Source organism: Agelaius tricolor, unplaced genomic scaffold, assembly GCF_023055355.1.
Source record: "Agelaius tricolor isolate 1412-34295 unplaced genomic scaffold, bAgeTri1.0.p SCAF_128, whole genome shotgun sequence".
In the NCBI taxonomy this organism is placed as follows: Eukaryota; Metazoa; Chordata; class Aves; order Passeriformes; family Icteridae; genus Agelaius; species Agelaius tricolor.
This window is the reverse complement of record NW_027269388.1, coordinates 1-25,633: the sequence shown is the minus strand read 5'-3', so window position 1 is coordinate 25,633 and position 25,633 is coordinate 1. Positions and strand designations below refer to the sequence as shown.

At 54.7% G+C, this 25,633-nt stretch overlaps 2 protein-coding genes across 2 annotated transcripts in view; one reads left to right on the top strand and one right to left on the bottom strand.

Annotated features, from left to right (window-relative positions):
• Positions 1 to 23,927, bottom strand: part of MYBPC2 (myosin binding protein C2) — a 31,231-nt gene extending 7,304 nt beyond the window's left edge. Inside the window, exons 1-18 of the mRNA XM_071420189.1 lie at positions 23,908 to 23,927; positions 23,648 to 23,847; positions 23,239 to 23,371; positions 22,178 to 22,302; positions 21,011 to 21,116; positions 19,518 to 19,684; positions 18,603 to 18,768; positions 16,865 to 16,971; positions 16,325 to 16,354; positions 15,768 to 15,907; positions 14,485 to 14,644; positions 13,259 to 13,363; positions 11,250 to 11,438; positions 7,616 to 7,750; positions 6,012 to 6,179; positions 4,453 to 4,541; positions 2,474 to 2,666; positions 1,731 to 1,870 (exon numbers count right to left, since the gene is read on the bottom strand). Of these exons, the coding sequence (XP_071276290.1) occupies positions 1,731 to 1,870; positions 2,474 to 2,666; positions 4,453 to 4,541; positions 6,012 to 6,179; positions 7,616 to 7,750; positions 11,250 to 11,438; positions 13,259 to 13,363; positions 14,485 to 14,644; positions 15,768 to 15,907; positions 16,325 to 16,354; positions 16,865 to 16,971; positions 18,603 to 18,768; positions 19,518 to 19,684; positions 21,011 to 21,116; positions 22,178 to 22,302; positions 23,239 to 23,371; positions 23,648 to 23,847; positions 23,908 to 23,927 (2,373 nt within the window). The remainder of the gene's footprint in view (positions 1 to 1,730; positions 1,871 to 2,473; positions 2,667 to 4,452; positions 4,542 to 6,011; positions 6,180 to 7,615; positions 7,751 to 11,249; positions 11,439 to 13,258; positions 13,364 to 14,484; positions 14,645 to 15,767; positions 15,908 to 16,324; positions 16,355 to 16,864; positions 16,972 to 18,602; positions 18,769 to 19,517; positions 19,685 to 21,010; positions 21,117 to 22,177; positions 22,303 to 23,238; positions 23,372 to 23,647; positions 23,848 to 23,907) is intronic.
• Positions 23,928 to 23,934: 7 nt separating this feature from the next.
• On the top strand, positions 23,935 to 25,392 carry LOC139586641 (NADH-ubiquinone oxidoreductase chain 4-like). Its single transcript, XM_071420187.1, has one exon. The coding sequence runs from the start codon at positions 23,935 to 23,937 to the stop codon at positions 25,390 to 25,392; it is 1,458 nt and encodes a 485-aa protein (XP_071276288.1).
• The last annotated feature ends 241 nt before the right edge of the window (positions 25,393 to 25,633 follow it).

The following is a 25,633-nucleotide window of genomic DNA, read 5'->3' as shown; positions in this document are numbered from 1 at the left end:
GGGTTTGAGGGGTCTTTGAGGGGTTTGAGGTGGTTTTGGGGGGGATTTGAGGGAGCTGAGGGGGTTTTGGGGGCGTTTGAGATGGTTTGGGGGGGGGGGGTTGAGTTGGTTTTGGGGGGGCTGAGGGGTTTTGGGGAGGTTTGAGGTGGTTTTAGGGGAGATTTTTGGGAGCTGAGGGGTCTTTGGGGGGTTTGAGGTGGTTTTAGGGGAGATTTTGGGGAGCTGAGGGATTTTGGGGGGATTTGAGAGGGTTTGGGAGGGAGCTGAGGGGGCTTTGGGGGGGTTTGAGTGGTTTTGGGGGGTTTTGAGGTGGTTTTTGGGGGGCTGAGGGGTTTTTGGGGGGTCATGAGGGAGTTTTGGGGGGATTGAGGCAGTTTTGGGCGGTTTTGGGGGAGATTTGGGGGATCTGAGGGGTCTTTGGGGGGGGATTGAGGGGGTTTTGGGACCTGAGGGGATTTGGGGGTTCAGTTGAAGATCTGGGGTTCCACTGAGGATTTTGGGGGTTCCATTGAGAATTTGTGCATTCTGTTGAGAATTTGGGATTTCCATTGAGTATTTTGGGGTTCCTTTGGGGTGATTTTGGGGTTCCATTGAAAATTTTGGGGGTTCCATTGAAGATTTGGGATTACCATTGAGTATTTTGGGGTTCCATTGAGTATTTTAGGGTTCCATTGAGAATGTGGAGGTTCCATTGAAAATTTGGGATTTCCATTGAGTATTTTGGGGTTCTTTTGAGTATTTTGAGATTCCACTGAATATTTTGGGGTTCCTTTGGTGCGATTTTGGGGTTCCATTGAGCGTTTGGGGGTTCCATTGAGAATTTGGGGATTCCATTGAAAATCTGGGATTTCCATTGAGTATTTTGGGGTTCCATTGAGAATTTGGGATTTCCATTGAGTATTTTGGGGTTTCATTGAATATTTTGGGGGTTCCATTGAGCATTTTGGGGTTCCATTGAGTATCTTTGAGTTCCACTGAGAATTTTGGGGCTCCACTGATTATTTTGGAGTTCCATTGAGTATTTTGAGGTTCCATTGAGAATTTGGGATTCCATTGAGAATTTGGGGGTTCAGTTCAGAATTTTTGGGGTTCCATCGAGAATTTTGGGGTTCCATTGAGAATCTGGGATTCCATTGAGAATTTCGAGGTTCAGTTCAGAATTTTTGGGTTCCATTGAGTATTTTGGGGTTCCATTGAAAATTTGGTATTTCCATTGAGTATTTTGGGGTTCCTTTGGGGTGATTTTGGGGTTCCATTGAGAATCTGGGTTCCATTGAGTATTTTGGAGTTTCATTGAATATTTTGGGGGTTCCCTTGAGCATTTTGGGGTTCCATTGAGTATCTTTGAGTTCCACTGAGAATTTTGGGGCTCCACTGATTATTTTGGAGTTCCATTGAGTATTTTGGGGTTCAGTTCAGAATTTTTGGGGTTCCTTCGAGTATTTTTGGGTTCCATTGAGTATTTTGGGGTTCCTTTGGGGTGATCTTGGGGTTCCATTGAGAATTTGGGATTTCCATTGAGAATTTGGGGGTTCAGTTCAGAATTTTTGGGGTTCCATCGAGTATTTTGGGGTTCCACTGAGAATCTGGGATTCCATTGAGAATTTGGGGGTTCAGTTCGGAATTTTTGGGGTTCCATCGAGAATTTTGGGGTTCCACCGAGCACTTTAGGGTTCCATGGGGAATCTTGGGGTTCCCCTGGGGCTGATTTCGGGGCGCTGCCCGCTCACCATGGTTCTCTTGTCGGCCTTCATGATGGTGTAGCCGGTGATCTCGGCGTTGCCGTCGTCCTCGGGGGGCTCCCACTCCACCAGGGCGTTGAACCCCCAAACCTCCTTCACCTGCACCTTCCGGGGGGGCCCTGGTTTCTCTAAAGGGGGGGGATTGGATCAGGGACACCCCAAAAACACCCCAAAAACACCCCCAAACCGCCCTGAAACATCCCTGGGAAATAGCACCCAAAAATCCCCCAAAAACCACCCCAAAACACCCCAAAAACCGCCCCAAAACAATCCCACAACTGACCCAAAACATCCCTGGAAAACAACACCCAAAATACCCCAAAACACCTAAAAACTGCCCCAAAATCCCCCAAAACCCACCCTAAAAATCCCCCCCAAAACCACCCCAAAACTGCCCTGAAACATTCCCAGAAAATGGCATCCAAAAAATCCCCCAAAACACCCCAAAAACCCCTCAAAAACCACCCCAAAACCGTTCTGAAACATCCCAGTCACTCCCAGTGCTCCCAGTTCCCAATCCCAGTGCTCCCAGTGCTCCCAGTGCTCCCAGTTCCCAATCCCAGTGCCCATCCCTGCTTCCTCCAGTTCCCCCAGTTGCCCTCCCATCACTCCCATCTCTCCCAGTGCTCCCAGTTCCCAATCCCAGTGCCCATCCCTGGTTCTCCCCTGTCTCCCATTGCCTGTCCCATCATTCCCAGTCACTCCCAGTCCCTCCCAGTGCTCCCAGTTACCGACAATGCGCAGGCGCATCTCGGCCGTGTCCTCCATGCCCTCGATGCGCACGCTGAGCCCGTAGCGCCCCGAGTGCCCCCTGGCGGCGGCGCGGATGAAGAACACCGTGTCCCGGTCCGACGTGCGCACGTGCACGTCCTCGCCCAGGGGCCCGCCCTCCTTCGTCCACGTCACCTGGGGGCGGGGCTTACCCTGCCGGGGGGCGGGGCTTGGTTAGACCTATGGGGGGGGGTGGGGTTCACGTGTCCCTATGGATCTGTGGGGTTGTGGGGTTCAGGTGTCCCTATGGGATCTGTGGGGTTTGGTTATCCCTATGGAATCTGTGGGGTTCACGTGTCCCTATGGGGCTGCGAGGTTGTGGGGTTGAGGTGTCCCTATGGATCTGTGGGGTTGTGGTGTCCCTATGGGATCTGTGGGGTTGAGGTGTCCCTATGGGGCTGTGGGGTTCAGTTATCCCTATGGGATCTGTGGGGTTCAGGTGTCCCTATGGGATCTGTGGGGTTCAGGTGTCCCTATGGGTCTGTGGGGTTCAGGTGTCCCTATGGGATCTGTGGGGTTCAGGTGTCCCTATGGGGCTGTGGGGTTCCGTTATCCCTATGGGATCTGTGGGGTTCAGGTGTCCCTATGGGGCTGTGGGGTTGTGGGTTGTCCTTACAGGGCTGTGGGGTCGAGTTGTCCCTATGGGATTTATGGGGCTGTGGGGTTGTGGTGTCCCTATGGGATCTATGGGGCTGTGACATCCCTATGGGGCTGAGTTACCCATACAGATCTATAGGGCTGAGCCACTCCTATGGATCTATGGGGCTGAGTTACCCCAATAAATCCATAGGGCTGAGTTGTCCCTATAGGGCAGAATTAGCCCAATAAATCCATAGGGCTGAGTTATCCTTATAAATCCATAGGGCTGAGTTGTCCCTAGAGGGCAGAGTTACCCCTATAAATCCATAGGGCAGAGTGACCCCAATAAATCCTTAGGGCTGAGTTATCCCTATAGGGCTGAGTTATCCCAATAAATCCATAGGGCTGAATTATACCTATAGGGCTGAGTGACCCCAATAACTACCTAGGGCTGAGTGACCCCAATAAATCCATAGGGCTGACTTGTCCTTATAGAGCTGAGTTATTCCTATAAGGCTGAGTGACCCCAATAAATCCATAAGGCTGAGTTATCCCTATAGGGCAGAGTTACCCCAATAACTCCCTAGGCCCGAGTGACCCCAATAACTCCCTAGGCCTGACTCGTCCCTATAGGGATGAGTTACCCCAATAAATCCATAGGGCTGAATTATCCCTATAGGGCTGAATTACCCCAGTAACTTCCCTAGGCCTGAGTGACCCCAATAAATCCATAGGGCTGAGTGACCCCAATAACTCCACAGGCCTGAGTGACACCAATAAATCCTTAGGGCAGAGTTGTCCCTATAGGGCAGAGTTACCCCAAAAAATCCATAGGGCAGAGTGACCCCAACAACTCCCTCAGCCCAAGTGACCCCAATAACTCCCTAGGGCTGAGTGACCCCAATAAATCCATAGGCCTGAGTGACCCCAATAACTCCCTAGGCCTGAGTGACCCCAATAAATCCATAGGGCTGAATTATCCTTATAAATCCATAGGGCTGAGTTATCCCTATAGGGCTGAGTTACCCCAATAACTCCCTAGGCCTGAGTGACCCCAATAACTCCCTAGGCCTGAGTGACCCCAATAAATCCATAGGGCTGAGTCATCCCTATAGGGCAGAGTGACCCCAATAAATCCCTAGGCCCGAGTGACCCCAATAACTCCCTAGGCCTGAGCGACCCCAATAAATCCATAGGGCTGAGTGACCCCAATAAATCTCTAGGGCAGAATTGTCCCTATAAGGGCAGAGTGACCCCAATAACTCCCTAGGCCCGAGTGACCCCAATAACTCCCTCAGCCCAAGTAACCCCAATAACTCCCTCGGGCAGAGCTGCCCAGATTTTGGGGTGCCCCACTCACCTGGAAGGGGATCACCAGGTTCACCTGCTCCCCCACCTTCCTGACGTACGTCTGCCGCAGGTGCCGGGGCAGCCGGATTTTGGGGCGCTCTGGGGGGGTTGGGACAATGTTTAGAGAGGGGAATTTATGGGGCAGAACCCCCCAATTTTGGGGTCTTGCCCGAATTTAGGGTCCTGCCTTACCCATCAATTTCCCCCCTAATTCCTTCAGGTTCTTCTCCCCGAAGTTTCAGCTCCGTTTTTGGGGTCCTTCCCTATTTTTAGGGTCCCTCCCCATTTTCGGGGTCCCTCCTCATATTTAGGGTCCCTCCTCATTTTTAGGGTCCTTCCCCTTTTTTAGGGTCCCTCCCCACTTTTGGTGTCACTCCCCATTTTTGGATTCCCTCCCTTCTGGTTTTGGGTTTCCCCCACGTTTTGGGGTCCTGCCTCCTATTTTGGGGGTTCCCCCACCATGATTTGGGATTTCCCCTTAAAGGGCCAAGGATCCGCCCCAAAGGTCAGGAATTCCCCCTTGGATTTAGGGATTCCCCTTGGATTTAGGATTCCCCCTTTGATTTAGGGTTTCCCTTCATGGTTTTGGGATTCTCCCCATGTTTTAGGGTTTCCCCTTTGGTTTAGGGTTTCCTCTTTTGGATTTTGGGATTTCCCCTTTGATTTTTGGGATCCCCCCTTGGATTTAGGGATCCCCCTTTGATTTAGGGTTTCCCCTTTTGGTTTTTTGGGATTTCCCCTTGGATTTAGAGATCCCCATTTGATTTAAGGTTTCCCCTCACGTTTTCGGGATTCCCTCCTTGGGATTCCCCCTTTACTTTTGGGATTCCCCCTTTCCTTTATGGATTCCCCCTTTCCCTTATGGATTCCCCCCCGATTTCAGATTCCCCCCTAATTTCGGGGTGCCCCCTGATTTTGGGGTCCCCTTTTTCCTTATGGATCCCCCTTTTTTGGATCCCCCTTTTTTAGATCCCCCTTTTATGGATCCCCCTCATTTCCCTTATGGATCCCTCCCTAATTTCGGGATCCCCCCCTGATTTCGGGGTCCCCCCCTAATTTCGGGCTCCGCCCACCCCGATTTTGGGGTCCCCCCTTTTCCTTATGGACCCCCCCCTAATTTCGTGATCCCCCCTCAATTTCTGCCTCCCCCCAATTTCTGACTCCTCCCCAGTTTCTTCCTCCTCCCCAATTTCTGACCCCCCCCCCCCGATTTCGGGATCCCGCCCTAATTTCAGGCCCCCCCCCCCTAATTTCGGGGTCCCCCTGATTTCAGGATCCCCCCTAATTTAGGGGGTCCCCTTTCCCTTATGGATCCCCCCCTTGATTTCAGGATCCCCCCTAATTTAGGGGGTCCCCTTTCCCTTATGGATCCCCCCCTTGATTTCAGGATCCCCCCTAATTTAGGGGGTCCCCTTTCCCTTATGGATCCCCCTTTCCCTTATGAATCCCTGCCTTGATTTCAGGATTCCCCCCCCCCCCCCCCCCAATTTCTGCCTCCCCCTCCAATTTCTGGCACCCCCCCTCAATTTCGGGGTCCCCCCCGATTCCGGGTGGCGCCCCCAGACCCACCGACGATCTCTCGGATGGTCACGGGCTGGGCCATGGTGGCCGGGGGGCTGCGGCCCGCGATGTTCACGCCCACCACGCGGAACAGCAGCTTCTCCCCCGTGGGCAAACCGCGCACCGTGAGCCCGCAGCGCTCCACCAGCTCCGTGTTCGCGGGCGTCCAGTTCGTGTCTGGGGGGGGGAAAGGGAAATTTGGGGGGTTATGGGGTCGGGGGTATCGGATTTTGGGGGTCTGGGACAGGGTTTTGGGGCTGGGGTCTCCACCAGCTCCGTGTTCGCGGGGGTCCAGTTCGTGTCTGGGGGAGAAAGGGAAATTTGGGGGGTTTTGGGGTCGGGGAGGGGGTTATGGGGTCAGGGAGGAGGTTATGGGGCCATGGAGAGGGTTATGGGGCCGTGGAGGGGGTTATGGGGTCATGGAGGAGGTTATGGGGTCGGGGAAGGGGTTATGGGGTCATGGAGGGGGTTATGGGGCCGTGGAGGGGGTTATGGGGCCGAGGAGGGGGTTATGGGGTCATGGAGGGGGTTATGGGGTCAGGGAGGGGGTTATGGGGTTGGGGAGGAGGTTATGGGGTTGGGCAGAGGGTTATGGGGTCGTGGAGGGGGTTATGGGGTCATGGAGGGGGTTATGGGGTCATGGAGGGGGTTATGGGGCCGTGGAGGGGGTTATGGGGCCGTGGAGGGGGTTATGGGGCCGTGGAGGAGGTTATGGGGTCGGGGAGGGGGTTATGGGGTTGTGGAAGGGGTTATGGGGCCATGGAGGGGGTTATGGGGTCGGGGAGGGGGTTATGGGGCCATGGAGGGGGTTATGGGGTTGTGGAGGGGGTTATGGGGCCGTGGAGGGGGTTATGGGGCCATGGAGGGGGTTATGGGGTCAGGGAGGGGGTTATGGGGCCATGGAGGAGGTTATGGGGCCATGGAGGGGGTTATGGGGTCAGGGAGGGGGTTATGGGGCCGTGGAGGGGGTTATGGGGCCGTGGAGGGGGTTATGGGGCCGTGGAGGGGGTTATGGGGTTGGGGAGGAGGTTATGGGGCCATGGAGGGGGTTATGGGGTCGGGGGCTGCCAGATTTTGGGGTGACGGGGTGGGTGGGTATTGGATTTTGGGGGCTTATGGGGCTGGGGAAGGGCTTATTTTGGGCTCCACCCCCAAGTTTTGGGTCCGTCCCGAAGTTTTGGGATTCCACCCCAAAATTTTGGGGTCCCTCCCGAAGTTTTGGGGTCCCCTCAAATTTTGGGGTGCCCCACTCAGCCGCTCCCCTCACCCCCCCACCAGGTACCCCTCAATTCCCTCCCAAATTTCATCGATTCCCACCAAGTTTTGGGGTCCCCTCCCATTTCAGGGATTCCCACCAAGTTTTGTGATCTCACCCCAAAATTTTGGGGTCCCTCCCGAACTTTTGGGGTCCCCCCAAATTTTTGAGGACCCCTAAATTTTGGGGTGCCCCCCCCTCCCCTCACCACTCCACCAGGAACCCCTCGATGCCCCCCCAAATTTCAGCGATTCCCACAACCTTCGAGTCGCTCCAAATTTCAGGGATTCCCCCCAAGTTTTAGGATCCCACCCCGAAATTTTGGGGTGCCCCCCGCATTTTGGGGTGCCGCACTCACCCCCCTCCCGGCACCACTCCACCAGGTAGCCGTCGATGCCGCCCGCCCCCAGGCGCTCCGGCGGGCGCCACTTGAGCGTGGCCGTGGTGTCCGTGACGTCCTCCAGCACCAGGTGAGTGGGTTCGCTGGTGGGGGCTGCAGGAGACCCCAAATTCCCCCCAAATCAGCCCAAAAAACCAGCCCCAAATCACTCCAGAATCATCACAAAATCCTCCCAGAATCATCCCCCAAAATCAGCCCAAATCACTCCAGAATCATCACAAAATCTTCCCAGAATCATCCCCCAAAATCAGCCCAAAATCAGACAAAAAAGCAGCCCAGAATCAGCCCAAAATCAGCCCAAAATCATCGCAAATTCAGCCCAAAAATCAGCCCAGAATCAGCCTAAAATCACCCCAAAAATCACACCAAAAATCACACCAAATTCACCCCAAATCAGCCCAAAAAATCAGCCCGAAATCACTCCAGAATCATCACAAAATCATCCCAGAATCATCCCCAAAAAATCAGTCCAAAATCAGACAAAAAAGCAGCCCAGAATCAGCCCAAAATCATCGCAAATTCAGCCCAAAAATCAGCCCAAAATCATTGCAAATTCAGCTCAAAAATCAGCCCAGAATCAGCCTAAAATCACCCCAAAAATCACCCCAAATTCACCCCAAATCAGCCCAAAAAACCAGCCCCAAATCACTCCAGAATCATCACAAAATCTTCCCAGAATCATCCCCCAAAAATCAGTCCAAAATCAGACAAAAAAGCAGCCCAGGATCAGCCCAAAATCATCGCAAATTCAGCCCAAAAATCAGCCCAGAATCAGCCTAAAATCACCCCCAAATCACCCCAAAAATCACACCAAATTCACCCCAAATCAGCCCAAAAATCAGCCCAAAATCACTCCAGAATCATCACAAAATATTCCCAGAATCATCCCCCAAAAATCAGTCCAAAATCATCGCAAATTCAGCCCAGAATCAGCCCAAAATCATCGCAAATTCAGCCCAAAAATCAGCCCAGAATCAGCCTAAAATCACCCCAAAAATCACCCCAAAAATCACCCCAAATTCACCCCAAATCAGCCCAAAAAACCAGCCCAAAATCACTCCAGAATCATCACAAAGTCTTCCCAGAATCATCCCCCAAAATCAGTCCAAAATCAGACAAAAAAGCAGCCCAGAATCAGCCCAAAATCAGCCCAAAATCATCGCAAATTCAGCCCAAAAATCACCCCAGAATCAGCCTAAAATCAACCCAAAAATCACACCAAAAATCACACCAAATTCACCCCAAATCAGCCCAAAAAATCAGCCCGAAATCACTCCAGAATCATCACAAAATCTTCCCAGAATCATCCCCCAAAAATCAGAACAAAATCAGTCCAAAATCAGACGAAAAAGCAGCCCAGAATCAGCCCAAAATCAGCCCAAAATCATCGCAAATTCAGCCCAAAAATCAGTCCAGAATCAGCCTAAAATCACCCCTAAATCACCCCAAAAATCACCCCAAATTCACCCCAAATCAGCCCAAAAAAACAGCCCCAAATCACTCCAGAATCATCACAAAATATTCCCAGAATCATCCCCCAAAAATCAGTCCAAAATCAGACAAAAAAGCAGCCCAGAATCAGCCCAAAATCATCGCAAATTCAGCCCAAAAATCAGCCCAAAATCATTGCAAATTCAGCTCAAAAATCAGCCCAGAATCAGCCTAAAATCACCCCAAAAATCACCCCAAATTCACCCCAAATCAGCCCAAAAAACCAGCCCCAAATCACTCCAGAATCATCACAAAATCTTCCCAGAATCATCCCCCAAAAATCAGTCCAAAATCAGACAAAAAAGCAGCCCAGGATCAGCCCAAAATCATCGCAAATTCAGCCCAAAAATCAGCCCAGAATCAGCCTAAAATCACCCCCAAATCACCCCAAAAATCACACCAAATTCACCCCAAATCAGCCCAAAAATCAGCCCAAAATCACTCCAGAATCATCACAAAATATTCCCAGAATCATCCCCCAAAAATCAGTCCAAAATCATCGCAAATTCAGCCCAGAATCAGCCCAAAATCATCGCAAATTCAGCCCAAAAATCAGCCCAGAATCAGCCTAAAATCACCCCAAAAATCACCCCAAAAATCACCCCAAATTCACCCCAAATCAGCCCAAAAAACCAGCCCCAAATCACTCCAGAATCATCACAAAGTCTTCCCAGAATCATCCCCCAAAATCAGTCCAAAATCAGACAAAAAAGCAGCCCAGAATCAGCCCAAAATCAGCCCAAAATCATCGCAAATTCAGCCCAAAAATCAGCCCAGAATCTGCCTAAAATCACCCCAAAAATCACCCCAAATCAGCCCAAAATCATTGCAAATTCAGCTCAAAAATCAGCCCAGAATCAGCCTAAAATCACCCCAAAAATCACCCCAAATCAGCCCAAAAATCAGCCCAAAATCAGCCCCAAATCACCCCAAAAATCACCTCAAAATCATCCCAAAGTCACCCCAAATTCATACCAAAAATCACCCCTAAATCACACCAAAATCACCCCAAAAATTCCACCAAAATCACACCAAAATTACCCAAAATCACACCAAAATTAACCCAAAAATCACCCCAAAATCAGCCCAGAAATCAGCCCCAAATCATCCCAAAATCACCTCAAAATCAGCCTAAAATCACCCCAAAATCAGACAAAAATCACCCCAAAAATACCCCCAAAATCACCCAAAATCACACCAAAATCACACAAAAAACCACACAGAAACCACACCAAAAATTACCCAAAATCATCCCAAAATCACACAAAAATCACCCCAGAAATCACCCCAGAATTAACCCCAAAATTATCAACCCCAAAAATCATCCCAAATCCCCTCCAGGACCCCCCAAATCTTCCCCAAAAAATCTCCTAGACCCCCAAAATCCCCCTGGGAGCCCCCAGACCCAATCCAGGACCCCCCAAATCCTCCTCAAAACCCCTCCAGGACCCCCCAAATCCCCCCCAGGACCCTCAAATCCCCTTGGGACACCCCCAGACCCAATCCAGGACCCCTCAAATCCTCCTCAAAACCCCTCCAGGACCCCCCTAAATCCCCTCCAGGACCCCCAAATCCTCCTCAAAACCCCTCTAGGACCCCCTAAATCTCCTCCAGCACCTTCTAAATGCCCCTAGGACACCCCCAGACCCAATCCAGGACCCCCCAAATACCCCCAAAATCCCATCCAGGACCCCCCAAATCTTCCACAAATCCCCTCTAGGACCCCCTAAATCCTCCCCAAATCCCTTTCAGGACCCCCTTACTGCTCCTGAGACACCCCCAGACCCCCCTAAATCCCCCCCAAATCCTCTCTAGGACCCTCTAAAACTCCCCAAATCCCCTCCAGGACCCCCCAAATGTTCCTCAAATCCCCTCCAGGACCCCCCAGATCCCCTCCAGGACCCCCCAAATCCCCTCCAGGACCCCCTAAATCCCCCTGGGAGCCTCCAGACCCAATCCAGGACCCCCTAAATCCGCCCCAAAACCCCTTCTTTCCCTCACCAGGACACCTCAAATCCCCTCCAGGACCCCCTAAAAGCCCCCAAATCCCCCCAGATTTTGCCCAAATCTCCCCCAGAGCCCCCCCGAGCCCCCCACCCACCGATGGGCATGAAGGGGGGGGTGTTGAGGCTGGGGGCCGAGACCCCGATGGCGTTGACGGCGAAGACCCGCATCTCATAGAGCACGCCCTCGATCATGCGCGTGGACTCGAAGGTGAGCGCGGGCAGCACCTCGAAATTGAGCTTCATCCAGCGGTGGGAGCCCTTCTTCTTCCTCTCCACCAGGTAACCTGCACAGGTGAGACAGGTGAGACAGGTGAGGGACAGGTGAGACACAGGTGAGGGACAGGTGAGATACAGGTGAGACACAGGTGAGACAAGTGAGGGACAGAAATTGAGCTTCATCCAGCGGTGGGAGCCCTTCTTCTTCCTCTCCACCAGGTAACCTGCGCAGGTGAGACAGGTGAGGGACAGGTGAGGGACAGGTGAGGGACAGGAGCTGTAAATCCCCTTCATCCAGCGGTGGGAGCCCTTCTTCTTCCTCTCCACCAGGTAACCTGCACAGGTGAGGCACAGGTGAGGCAGGTGAGGGACAGGTGAGGGACAGGTGAGGCAGGTGAGGGACGGAAATTGAGCTTCATCCAGTGGTGGGAGCCCTTCTTCTTCCTCTCCACCAGGTAACCTGCACAGGTGAGGGACAGGTGAGGGACAGGTGAGGGACAGGTGAGGGACAGAAATTGAGCTTCATCCATGGTGGGAGCCCTTCTTCTTCCTCTCCACCAGGTAACCTGCGCAGGTGAGACAGGTGAGGGACAGGTGAGACACAGGTGAGACACAGGTGAGACAAGTGAGGGACAGAAATTGAGCTTCATCCAGCGGTGGGAGCCCCTCTTCTTCCTCTCCACCAGGTAACCTGTGCAGGTGAGGGACAGGTGAGACAGGTGAGGGACAGGTGAGATACAGGTGAGGGACAGGTGAGGGACAGGTGAGATACAGGTGAGATACAGGTGAGACACAGGTGAGATACAGGTGAGATACAGGTGAGACACAGGTGAGATACAGGTGAGGGACAGAAACTGAGCTTCATCCAATGGTGGGAGCTCCTCTTCTTCCTCTCCACCAGATAACCTGTGCAGGTGAGGGACAGGTGAGGGACAGGTGAGACACAGGTGAGACACAGGTAGGGACAGAAATTGAGCTTCATCCATGGTGGGAGCCCTTCTTCTTCCTCTCCACCAGGTAACCTGCGCAGGTGAGACAGGTGAGACAGGTGAGGGACAGGTGAGACACAGGTGAGGGACAGGTGAGGGACAGGTGAGACAGGTGAGGGACAGAAATTGAGCTTCATCCAGCGGTGGGAGCCCTTCTTCTTCCTCTCCACCAGGTAACCTGCGCAGGTGACACAGGTGAGGGACAGGTGAGGGACAGGTGAGATACAGGTGAGACAGGTGAGGGACAGGTGAGACACAGGTGAGGGACAGGTGAGGGACAGAAATTGAGCTTCATCCAGTGGTGGGAGCCCTTCTTCCTCTCTGCCAGGTAACCTGCGCAGGTGAGACACAGGTGAGGGACAGGTGAGACACAGGTGAGATACAGGTGAGACACAGGTGAGGGACGGAAATTGAGCTTCATCCAGTGGTGGGAGCCCTTCTTCTTCCTCTCCACCAGGTAACCTGCACAGGTGAGGGACAGGTGAGACAGGTGAGGGACAGGTGAGGTACAGGTGAGACAGGACACATGGACAGAGGACACACAGGTGTGAGGATGAGGAGGGGACACCCAGGTGCCCATCCAGGTGCCAGGTGCCAGGTGGGGACAGGTGAGGGACAGGTGAGAACAGGTGAGGGACATGTGTGACAGGTGAGACACAGGTGAGAGACAGGTGAGGACAGGTAAGGGACAGGTGAGAACAGGTGGGGACAGATGAGGACAGGTGAGGGACAGGTGAGGGACATGTGTGACAGGTGAGACACAGGTGAGACAGGTGAGGACAGGTAAGGGACAGGTGAGGGACAGGTGAGACACAGGTGTGACAGGACACACAGACAGAGCCCCCCCAGGTGTGGGATGAGGAGGGGACGCCCAGGTGTCCCTCAGGTGTGTCTCTCACCTGTGACCGGCTGCCCCCCGTCGAACTTGGGCGGCTCCCAGACCAGCACGGCCCAGTCCTCGCCCACCTGGGTGACGCGCACGGCCTCGGGCGGGTCGGGGACATCTGCAGGGACAGGTGAGGTTACCTGTGTCACCAGGTGTGCCCTGGTCTGTGCCCACAGGGGTGCCCGTATGTGCCCCAAAGTGTGCCCAGGTATCCACAGGTGCGCCCGTATGTTCCCCCAGGTATCCCCAGGTGTCCCCAAGTGCCCCCAGGTGTGTCCCCAGGTGTGTCCCCAGGTGTGTGCCCAGGTGTGTCCCCAGGTGTGTGTCCCAGGTGTGTGCCATACCCAAGACGCGGATGTTGATGGCGACCATGTCCTCGTCGGCCGGGTTGGTGTGTGCCCAGGTGTATCCCCAGGTGTATCCCCATTGTCCCCAGGTGTCCCCAGGTGTATCTCAGGTGTCCCCAGGTGTATCTCATGTGTATCTCAGGTGTGTGCCCAGGTGTATCCCCAGGTGTGCCGTACCCACGACGCGGATGTTGATGGCGGCCGTGTCCTCGCCGGCCGGGTTGGTGTGTGCCCAGGTGTATCCCCATCTATCCCCAGGTATCCCCATTGTCCCCAGGTGTATCTCAGGTGTATCCCCAGGTGTATCTCACGTGTCCCCAGGTGTGTCCCAGGTGAGCACCGTACCCACGACGCGGATGTTGATGGCGGCCGTGTCCTCGCCGGCCGGGTTGGTGTGTGCCCAGGTGTATCCCCAGGTGTATCCCCAGGTGTATCCCCATTGTCCCCAGGTGTATCTCAGGTGTATCCCCAGGTGTGTCCCAGGTGTCCCCAGGTGTGTCCCAGGTGAGCACCGTACCCACGACGCGGATGTTGATGGCGGCCATGTCCTCTCCGGCCGGGTTGGTGTGTGCCCAGGTGTATCCCCAGGTGTATCCCCAGGTGTATCCCCATTGTCCCCAGGTGTATCTCAGGTGTATCCCCAGGTGTCCCCAGGTATCCCCATCTATCCCCAGGTGTATCTCAGGTGTATCCCCAGGTGTGTCCCAGGTGTCCCCAGGTGTGTGCCCAGGTGAGCACCGTACCCACGACGCGGATGTTGATGGCGGCCGTGTCCTCGCCGGCCGGGTTGGTGTGTGCCCAGGTGTATCCCCATTGTCCCCAGGTGTATCTCAGGTGTATCCCCAGGTGTCCCCAGGTGTGTGCCCAGGTGTGTCCCAGGTGAGCACCGTACCCACGACGCGGATGTTGATGGCGGCCATGTCCTCTCCGGCCGGGTTGGTGACGCGGATCTCGTAGCGCCCCTCGTCGGCGCGCTCGGCGCTCTCGATGACGAAACTGCTGAGCTCGTGCTTGTCCTCCAGGCGGACACGCCCCTCACGGGCCGAGAACTCCTGCACAGGTGAGACAGGTGAGACACGTGTGGGACAGGTGAGGGCACACAGGGACAGGTGGGACAGGTGTGGGACAGGTGTGGGACAGGTGAGATGGACGGGTGGGACACGTGTGGGACAGGTGAGATGGACAGGTGTGGGACAGGTGTGGGACAGGTGAGGGCACACAGGGACAGGTGGGACAGGTGTGGGACAGGTGAGGGCACACAGGGACAGGTGGGACAGGTGTGGGACAGGTGAGACAGGTGAGGGACAGGTGAGACAGGTGTGGGACAGGAGGAGCTGCTCAGTTCATGCTTGTCCTCGAGCCTCACCCGACTGGGCTGAGAACTCCTACAGGTGAGACAGGTGAGAGAGACAGGTGAGACAGGAACTGCTCAGCTCATGCTTGTCCTTGAGGTGAGACAGGTGTGGGACAGGTGGGACAGGTGTGGGACAGGTGAGACAGGTGTGAGACAGGTGAGGGACAGGTGAGAGAGGTGAGGGCACACAGGGACAGGTGGGACAGGTGTGGGACAGGTGAGACAGGTGTGGGACAGGAGGAGCTGCTCAGTTCATGCTTGTCCTCCAGCCTCACCCGACCTTCCCGGGCCAAGAACTCCTGTACAGGTGAGACAGGTGAGATGGACAGGTGAGATATGTGAGGGACAGGTGTGGGACAGGTGTGACACACAGGTGACACAGGTGTGACACAGGGATGGGACAGGTGTCCCCCAGGTGGTCTCACCTGCCCGTCCTTGGTCCAGGTGACCGTGGGCAGGGGTTCCCCCGAGATGGGCACAGGAACATGGGGTCACACACAGGTAACTCCAATGACACAGGTGACACTCAGGTGACACAGGTGACACTCAGGTGACCTCACCTGCCCGTCCTTGGTCCAGGTGACCGTGGGCAGGGGTTCCCCCAAGATGGGCACAGTGACACAGGTGACACACAGGTCACACACAGCTGTTACAGGTGACACTCAGGTGACACAGGTGACACTCAGGTGACCTCACCTGCCCGTCCTTGGTCCAGGTGACCGTGGGCAGGGGTTCCCCCGAGATGGGCACAGTGACACAGGTGACACACAGGTAACTCCAATGACACAGGTGACACACAGGTGACACTCAGGTGACCTCACCTGCCCGTCCTTGGTCCAGGTGACCGTGGGCAGGGGTTCCCCCGAGATGGGCACGTCCAGGCGCAGTTTGTTTCCCGCCACCACCACCAAGGTGTTCTCCGAGTCCCGGCCCGAGCAGTCCAGGTGGATCTTGGGGGGCTCTGGGGGGGACAGGGACAGGGACAGGGGTGGCACCGAGCCCACAGGTGCGCCCAGGTGTGCCCAGGTGTGTCCAGGTGTGTCCTCTGTCCCCGCAGGTGGCCCCAGGTGTTCTCCCAGGTGTCTTCTGTCCCCCCTCAGGTGCGTCCTGTCCCCCCCCCCCAGGTGTCCCCTCCCACCCCAGGTGTGCCCACAGGTGTCTCCAGGTATGCCCAGGTGTCCCCCCGGGTGTCCCCTGTCCCCACAGGTGTCCCTCCCACCCCAGGTGTCCTCACAGGTTTCCCCCTCACTTGTCCCCTCCCCACCAGATGTCCAAACAGGTGTGCCCAGGTGTCCCCACAGGTGTCCCCTGTCCCCCCAGGTGTCCCTCCCACCCCAGGTGTCCCCCCCAGGTGTGCTCAGGTGTCCCCTGCCCTCACCTTGTTTGGGGACGTACTCCACCTTGATCTCTGGGGGAGGGGAAGGGGGGGGTTAGTGACGTCATTGACCCCTCCCCCCCAAACACCCCAGTGACGTCATTGGAGAAACCCCCCCAGTGACGTCACAGGTCCCAAAAGTGACCCCCCCCGAGCCATCAGTGCCCCCCAGGTGCCCCCCAAATTCCGCCCAAACACCCCCGAATTTCTCCAGATTCCGCCCAAACACCCCCAAAATGTCCCCAAGCCCCCCCCAGATTCCGCCCAAACACCCCCAAAATGCCCCCAAGCCCCTCCCAGTGCCCCCCAACACCCCCAAAATGCCTCCAAGTGCCCCCAAATTACCCCCAAATTTCCACAAACACCCCCAAATTTCCCCTCCCAAATTTCCCTAAATGCCCCCCAGTTCCTCCCAGTGCCCCCCCAAACACCTCCAACAACCCCCAAATGCCCCAAATGCCCCCCAAACACCCCTAAAATGCTCCCAACCACCCCAAATTTCCCCAAACGCCCCAAATTTCCCCCAAATCCGCCCGTGCCCACCGAGGAAGTTGAGTTTGGCCGAGAGGGTGAGGGCGTAGCCGTCGGGGATGAAGGTGTAATCGCCCTCATCCTCGGGGCGCACGTCATCGATCACCAGCTTGTGGATCCTGCGAGGGCAAAACATCCCCAAAAATCCACCCCAAAATGCCAAAATCCCCAAAAAAATCCACCCAGGTATCCTAAAATACAAAAAATCCCCAAAAAACCCCACCCAAAAATCACAAAATTCAAAAAAATCCAAAAAATCCCCCCAAAAAAATCCACCCAGGTATACTAAAATACAAAAAATCCCCAAAAAAATCCCACTCAAAAATCACAAAATTCCAAAAAATCCCACTCCAAAATCCCAAAATTCAAAAAAACCCCACCCCCAAATCCCAAAATCCCCAAAAAATCCACCCAGGTATCCTAAAATACAAAAAAAACCCCAAAAAAATCCACCCAAAAATCCCAAAATTCAAAAAAATCCAAATTCCCAAAACCAAAAAATCCCCCCAAAAAAATCCACCCAGGTGTCCTTAAATACAAAAAATCCCCAAAAAAATCCCACCCAAAAATCACAAAATTCAAAAAAAAAACCCACCCAAAAATCCCAAAATTCCAAAAAAATCCGAATTCCCAAAACCCCAAAATCCCCCAAAAAAATCCATCCAGGTATCCTAAAATACAAAAAAATCCCCAAAAAAACCCCACCCCAAAATCCCGAAATTCCAAAAAATCCCACTCAAAAATCCCAAAATTCAAAAAAAAAATCCACCTAAAAAAATCCACCCCCAAAAAATCCACTCAAGTATCTCAAAATTTAAAAAAAAAAAACCACCGAAAAAATCCCAAAATCCCAAAAAACTCCACCCAAAACCCCCAAAAATCCCAAATTTCCAAAAAATCCCCACCCCAAAATCCCAAAATCCAAAAAAAATCCACCCCAAAATCCCAAAATCCCAAACCTCCCCACCCAGGTATCCCAAATTTTTGGGGTTATTTTGGGGGATTTTGGGGATTTTTTGGAGTTTTTTGAGGATTTTGTGTTTTGTAGGATTTTTGGGGGGTTTGGGATTTTTGGGCTTTTTCGGGTTTTGGGTTTTTTTTTTTTGGGGGGGGGGGATCTTTTTTGGGATTTTTTTGGGGGTGTTTTTGGGGGGTTTTGGGGTGGTTTCTTTGGATTTTTTGATCTTTGGAGTTTTTTGGAGGATTTTGGGGTTATTTTGGGGATTTTTAAAAGGTTTTTTGAGATTTGGGGCTTTTTTCGGTTTTGAGATTTTGGGGTGTTTGGGGTGGTTTTGGGGTTTTTTTGGGATTTTTGGGGAATTTTTAAAGGTTATTTTTGGGATAATTTGGGAATTTTTTGGGTGTTTTTGTGATTTTGGGGGAATTTTTTAAGGTAATTTCTAGCAATTTTTGGGAATGTTTTGGGGATATTTTGTGGGAATTTTTTAAGGTTATTTTTGGGATATTTTGGGAATTTTGGGGGGATATTTTTGGGATTTGGGGGCAATTTTTTAAGGTTATTTTTGGGATTTTTTTGGGGGATATTTTGTGATTTTTGGGGAATTTTTAAAGGTTATTTTTGGGATATTTTTGGGAATTTTTAAATTATAATTTTGGGATTTGGGGGGAATTTTTTAAGGTTATTTTTGGGTTTTTTGGGGGGATATTTTGAGAATTTTTTGGGGGTTATTTTTTGGGGGTTATTTTTGGGCACATTTTGGGGATATTTTGGGGTTTTTTGGGGTCTCACCTGCCGGTGTGGGAGATGTGGATGCGTTTGCTGGGCCGAACCTCGACGCCGTTCTTGAACCAGCGCCCGGTGACCTTCTCGTCCGACACCTCGCACTTGAACACGGCCTGCTCGGTGGCCTGCACCGTCAGGTCCGCGATGCCCTGCAGCACCTCCAGCTGCTTCTCTGCAGGCCCAAAAAAACCCATGGAGACCCCAAAAATCCCATGGGGAACCCAAAAAAATTCCATGGAGGCTCCAAAAATTCCACGGGGAACCCAAAAAATCCATGGAGACTCCAAAAATTCCATGGGGACCCAAAAAAATCCATGGAGACCCCAAAAATTCCATGGGGAACCCAAAAAATCCATGGAGACTCCAACAATTCCATGGGGACCCACATATGTTCATAGGAACCCCTGTAGAACCCATGGAGAACCTCTAGGAACATCTGCAGAACTTCCTGCGGCACCTCCAGGTGCTTCTCTGCAACCCAAAAAAATCCATGGGGAACCCAAAAAATCCATGGGGGGACCCAAAAAAATCCACACCTGTCCATAGGAACCCATGCCTGTCCCAGAAACCCCTGGAGAACCCATGGAGAACATCTGGAGAACCTCTAGAAACATCTGGAGAACTTCCTGCAGCACCTCCAGGTGCATCTCTGCAACCCCAAAATCCATCTGGAACCCCCAGAAAATCCATGGGAACCCACACATGTCCATAGGAACCCATGGAGAACCCACGGAGAACATCTGGAGAACCTCCTGAGATGCCTTCAGCACCTCCAGCTGCTCCTCTGCAAGCCCAAAAAATCCACATGGACCCCCCAAAAATCCCTGGGACTTTCTGGGATCTCCAGAACCTTCTCCGAGGTGACCCTCAAACACCTCCAGGAGCTCTCAGGACCACGGGTGACCCCGGAGGAGCTCTGACCTTCCACGATGACCTCGGCCTCGGCCTCGCCGCCGTTGGTCATGATGCGGTAGCGGCCGGTGTCCTCCATGGTGGCCTCGTTGAGGATCAGGAAGTGCTTCTTGCCGTCCTTCTTGAAGCGGTACTTGAAGGTCTCCTCGCGGGTCAGCTCCACGCCGTCCTTCGTCCTGGACACCGGGGGACAAACGGCGGGAGTGGGGTGGGCGTGGGGTGGACATGGAGGTGGACATGGGGTGGACATGGAGGTGGACATGGGGTGGACATGGAGGTGGACGTGGGGTGGACATGGAGGTGGACATGGAGGTGGACATGGAGGTGGACGTGGGGTGGACATGGAGGTGGACATGGAGGTGGACATGGAGGTGGACATGGAGGTGGACATGGAGGTGGACGTGGGGTGGACATGGAGGTGGACGTGGGGTGGATATGGGGGTGGACACGGAGGTGGACGTGGAGGTGGACGTGGGGTGGACACCAGGTGGGCGTGGAGATGGACATGGGGTGGGTGTGGAGATGGACACAGTGGACATGGAGATGGACATGGGGTGGGTGTGGAGATGGACACAGTGGACATGGAGATGGACATGGGGTGGGTGTGGAGATGGTCATGGGGTGGATTTGGGATGGACACGAGGTGGACACGAGGTGGATACAGGGTGAATTTGGGGTGGACACCAGGTAGGAGTGGACAAGGGATGGACATGGGGTGGACATGAAGTGGATTGGGGGTGGACATGGAGTGGGCACAGGGGTGGACATGGAGTGGACACAGGGGTGGACATGGAGTGGACATGGGGTAGATTTGGGGTGGACACAAGGTGGGTGTGGAGATGGACACAGAGTGGACATGGGGTGGACACCAGGTGGACGTGGGGTGGGTTTGGGGTGGATCTGAGGTGGATTTGGGGTGGACATGGAGGTGGACATGGGGTGGACATGGGGTAGGTGTGGAGGTGGACATGGGGTGGACAAGGATATGACATGGAGTGGATGCGGAGGTGGACATGGGGTGGACACCAGGTGGACATGGGGTGGATATGGGGTGGACATGAGAGGGACATGGAGTGGACACGGGGTGGACACAAGGTGGGCTTGGGGTGGACATGGGGTGGACGTGGAGATGGACATGGGGGTGGAGATGGACATGGGGGTGGAGATGGACATGGGGTGGACATAGGGTGGATGTGGGGTGGATGTGGGGCAGATTTGGAGTGGACGCAGGGTGGACACAAGGTGGACATGGGGATGGACACACGGCCACATGGACACAAGATGGACACACGGACACAGGACAATGTGGATGGACACAGGATGGACACACGGATGCAGGGCAATGTGGATGGACACGGGATGGACACAGGATGGACACAGGACAATGTGGATGGACACTCGGACACAGGATGGACACGTGGACAGCGTGGATGGACAGACTGACGGACAGACGGACGCTGCGGGCGGACGGACGGACAGACGGACACGCGGCCGGCCCGTACCACATGACCTGGGCGCCCTCCTCGGACACCTCGGCCTCCAGCACCACGCGCTCGCCCACCACCACCTGCTGGTCCTCGGGGCCCTTCATGATGGTCACGGGCGGCTCTGCGGGGACGGACACACGGACAGGTGAGGAGGGACAGGGGGACAGACACACGGACAGGTGAGGAGGGACAGGGGGACGGACACACGGACAGGTGAGGAGGGACAGGGGGACACCACCTGCTGGTCCTCAGGGCCCTTCGTGGTGGTCATCAGTGTCCCCAGGTGACCCCAGGTGCCCCCAGGTCCTCCATGGACAACTCCAAGACCCCCAAAACCCCACCCAGGTGACCCCAAGACCCCTCCAGGTGCCCCAGGACCTCCATGGGCACCTCCAAGACCCCAAAACCCCCACCCAGGTGACCCCAAATGCCTCCAGGTGCCCCCCAGGACCCTCCAAAACCCCCACAGGTGCCCCCAAACCCCCCACCCAGGTGCCCCCAGGACCCCCATGGGCACCTCCAAGACCCCCAAAACCCCACCCAGGTGACCCCAAGACCCCTCCAGGTCCCCCAGGTCCCCTCCAGGTTCCCCCAGGTGCCCTACAGGTGCCCCCCAGGTGCCCCCAGGTGTCCCAAACCACCCCACAGGCACCTCAACCGCCCCCATATGCCCCCCAGGACCCCCCAAAACCCCCCCAGGTGCCCTCAAATCACCCCCCAGGTTCCCCCAGGTGCCCCCCAGGTGCCCCCAAGGGGGTCTCCAGGTGACCCCAAGACCCCCCCAGGTGCCCCCCAGGTGTCTCCAGGTGCCCCAAATCACCCCCAGTCACCTCAACCCCCATCCAGGTGCCCCCAGGTGTCCCCAGGTCTCCCCAAAACCCCCACAGGTGCCCTCAAATCACCCCCCAGATGCCTCCAGGTGCCCCAAATAACCCCTCAGGCACCTCAAACCCTCCCCAGGTGCCCCCCAGGTGCCCCCAGGTGCCCTCAAACCCCCCCCACCTCAGGTACCCAGGTGCCCTCAAATCACCCCCCAGGTGCCCCCAGGTGCCCTCAAACCCTCCCCAGGTGCCCCCCAGGTGCCCCCAACACCCCCCCCCAGGTACCCAGGTGCCCTCAAATCACCCCCCAGGTGCCCCCCAGGTGCCCCCCAGGTGCCCCCCAGGTGCCCCAGGTGCCCACCTTTGACGAAGACCTCGGTGAAGCACTTCTCGTCATTGACCCGGCACTCGTAGGCGGCGTCATCGGCCAGGGAGCACTTGTTGATGGTGAGGATGCGCTTCAGCCCCACGTTCTCAAACACGTACCTGGGCAGGGAACACACCTGGGCACACCTGGGCACACCTGGGTCACACCTGGACACACCTGTGCTACACCTGGGCCCACCTTTGGGTGCCTGGGGAAACCTGAGGGACACCTGGGCACACCTGGGCACACCTGGGCACACCTGAGAACCTCCCAGCCCCTCCCTGGCACACCTGAGCCCTGATCTGCCGCTCCCCTGCCTCCTTGTGCACGTCAAACTGGGGACAGGGACACACCTGGGCACACCTGGGCACACCTGGGGGTCTCTAGGGGCACACCTGGGGGCAGCTAGGAGGGACCTGGGCACACCTGGGGGCACTTGTTGATGGTGAGGATGCGCTTCAGCCCCACGTTCTCAAACACGTACCTGGGCAGGGAACACACCTGGGCACACCTGGGTCACACCTGGACACACCTGTGCCACACCTGGGCCCACCTTTGGGTGCCTGGGGAAACCTGAGGGACACCTGGGCACACCTGGGCACACACCTGGGCACACCTGGGCACACCTGGGCGCACCTGAGAACCTCCCAGCCCCTCCCTGGCACACCTGAGCCCTGATCTGCCGCTCCCCTGCCTCCTTGTCCACGTCAAACTGGGGACAGGGACACACCTGGGGGTCACCTGGGGTCACCTGGGCACACACCTGGGCACACCTGGGACACAGCTAGGGGTGCCTGGGGACACCTGTGCCACACCGGGGCACACCTGGGGACACCTGGAGCACACCTGGGCACACCTGGGCGCACCGGGGCCCACCTGGGGGTCTCTGTGGACAGCTGGGGACACCTGAGGGACACTTGGGGACACCTGTGCCACACCTGGGCCCACCTTTGGGTGCCTGGGGAAACCTGAGGGACACCTGGGGCACACCTGTGCCACACCTGTGCCCACCTGGGGGCACACCTGGGCACACCTGTGCCCACCTGGGCACTCACTTGTTGCTGGGCTTGATGAGCTGCCCGTTCTTGTACCACTTGAGGGGCAGGTCAGGGTTGCTGAGCTCCACCATCAGCCGGATCTTGTTGCCCTTGTCCACCTGGTAGGCGGGGTCCAGCTTCCGGACGAAGGCTGGGGATGGACAGGTGAGCTCAGGTGACCCCCAAAAAAAATCACCTGAGAACCCAAAAAAACCACCCAGGAACCCCAAAATTCCACCCAAATCCATTGAATTTCCCAAAACCTCCCCAAAAATCCCACAGCTCCCTGAAGATGATCATGGAACCATCAGGGCTTTGACTGCCAGGTGAAGGTTGGGGGTGGACAGGCGAGCTCAGGTGACCCCAAAAACCACCTGGGAACCCCAAAATTCCCAAACCCCCCCGAATTTCCCCCAAATTTCCCCACCTTCGCTCTTCTTGGGCTCCACCTTGATCTTCTTGAGGCGCTTGAGCATGCCGCGCAGGTCGGTGATGCCGTACTGGAAGGCGATGCGCTCGTACTCGCTCTTCTTGGTGACGCCCTTGAGCAGCTCCCAGATCTCAGGTGGGATCGTGTCCTCCTCGTCGTCCTTCTTCTTCTTCTTCACCTCCTCGGCCTGCTCCTCCCTGAGGGTGGCGTGGGCATCGTGGTCATCGTGGCCAAATGGTCATCATTGGGGCATGGGCATCGTGATGGGCATGGTCATTATGGGCATGGGCATGGTCATCATGGTCATCATGGTCATCATGATCGGAATGAGCATGGGCGCGGTCATCATGGTCATCGGCATGGGCATGGTCATTGTCATTGTCATCATGGGCATGGTCATCATGGTCAGGGGCATGGTCATCATGGGCATTGTTATTATCATCATGGGCATGGTCATCATGGTCATGGTCATGGTCATGGTCATCTCGGTCATGGTCATCATCACGGGCATGGTCATCATGGTCATTATCATGGGCATGGTCATCATGGTCATTGTTATTATCATCATGGTCATGGACATGGTCATCATGGTCATCGTCATGATCATGGTCAGCATCATCATCATGGGCATGGTCATCATGATGGTCATGGTCATCATGGTCATGGTCATCTCGGTCATGGTCATCATCATGGGCATGGGCATGGTCATCATGGTCATCATGGTCATGGTCATCATCATCGGAATGAGCACGGGCACAGTCATCATGGTCATCAGCATAGGCATGGTCATCATGGGCATGGTCATCATCATCATCATTGTCATGATCATGGTCAGCATCATCATCATGGTCATGGTCATCTTGGTCATGATCATCATCATGGGCATGGGCATGGTCATCATGGTCATCATGAGAATGGGCATCATAGTCATGGTCATCATCAGCTTCGTAATGGTCATCATGGTCATGGTCACCGTCATGATGGTCATCATGGGCATGGACACCATGGTCATGATCATCATCATGGGCATGGACGTGGTCATCATCATGGGCATGGTCATGGTCATCATGGGCATTGTCAGCATCAGCATCATTGTCATTGTCATGGTCATTGTCATGGTCATGATCATGGTCATCATGGGCATGGTCATCATGATCATGGTGGTCATGGTCATGGGCATGGTCATAATCATGGGCATGGGCATCATGGTCATGGTCATGGTCATGGTCATGGTCAGCATCATCAGCTTCATCATCGTCATCATTGTAGGCATGGGCATGGTCATCATCATGGGCATGGGCAGGATCATGGTCATCATGGCCATGGTCATCATTGTCAGTGTCATGGTCATGGTCAGCATCATGGTCATGGCCATGGTCATCATGGTCATGGTCATGGGCATGGTCATCATTGACATTGTCATGGTCATCATCATCATCATCGTCATCGACATTGTCATCATTGACATTCTCAACCTCATCATCAACATCTTCATCCTCATCATCATCATCCCAAAGTTGTCCTCATCCCAACCCTGCCCTCATCTTCACCGTCCTCTTCATTCCATCCCCATCATCATCCTCATCATCTTCATCCCAAAGTTCTCCTTGTCCGAACTCCATCCTCCTCCTCATTGTTTCATCCTCATCCTCATCATCTTCATCCCAAAGTTCTCCTTGTCTGAACCCCATCCTCCTCCTCATCATCCTCATCCTCTTCATCCTGAAGTTCTCCTTGTCTGAACCCCATCCTCCTCATCATCATTTCATCCTCATCCTCATCCTCATCATCTTCATCCCAAAGTTCTCCTTGTCCGAACCCCCATCCTCCTCCTCATCATTTCATCCTCATCCTCATCCCACCCCCCATTGTCATCTTCATCCCATCCTTCCTCCTCCTCCTCCTCCTCCTCCTCCCCCTCCTCTTCCTCTTCCTCCTCCTCCTGTCCTTCCTCCTCCTCCTCTTCCTCCCCACCTCTTTTTC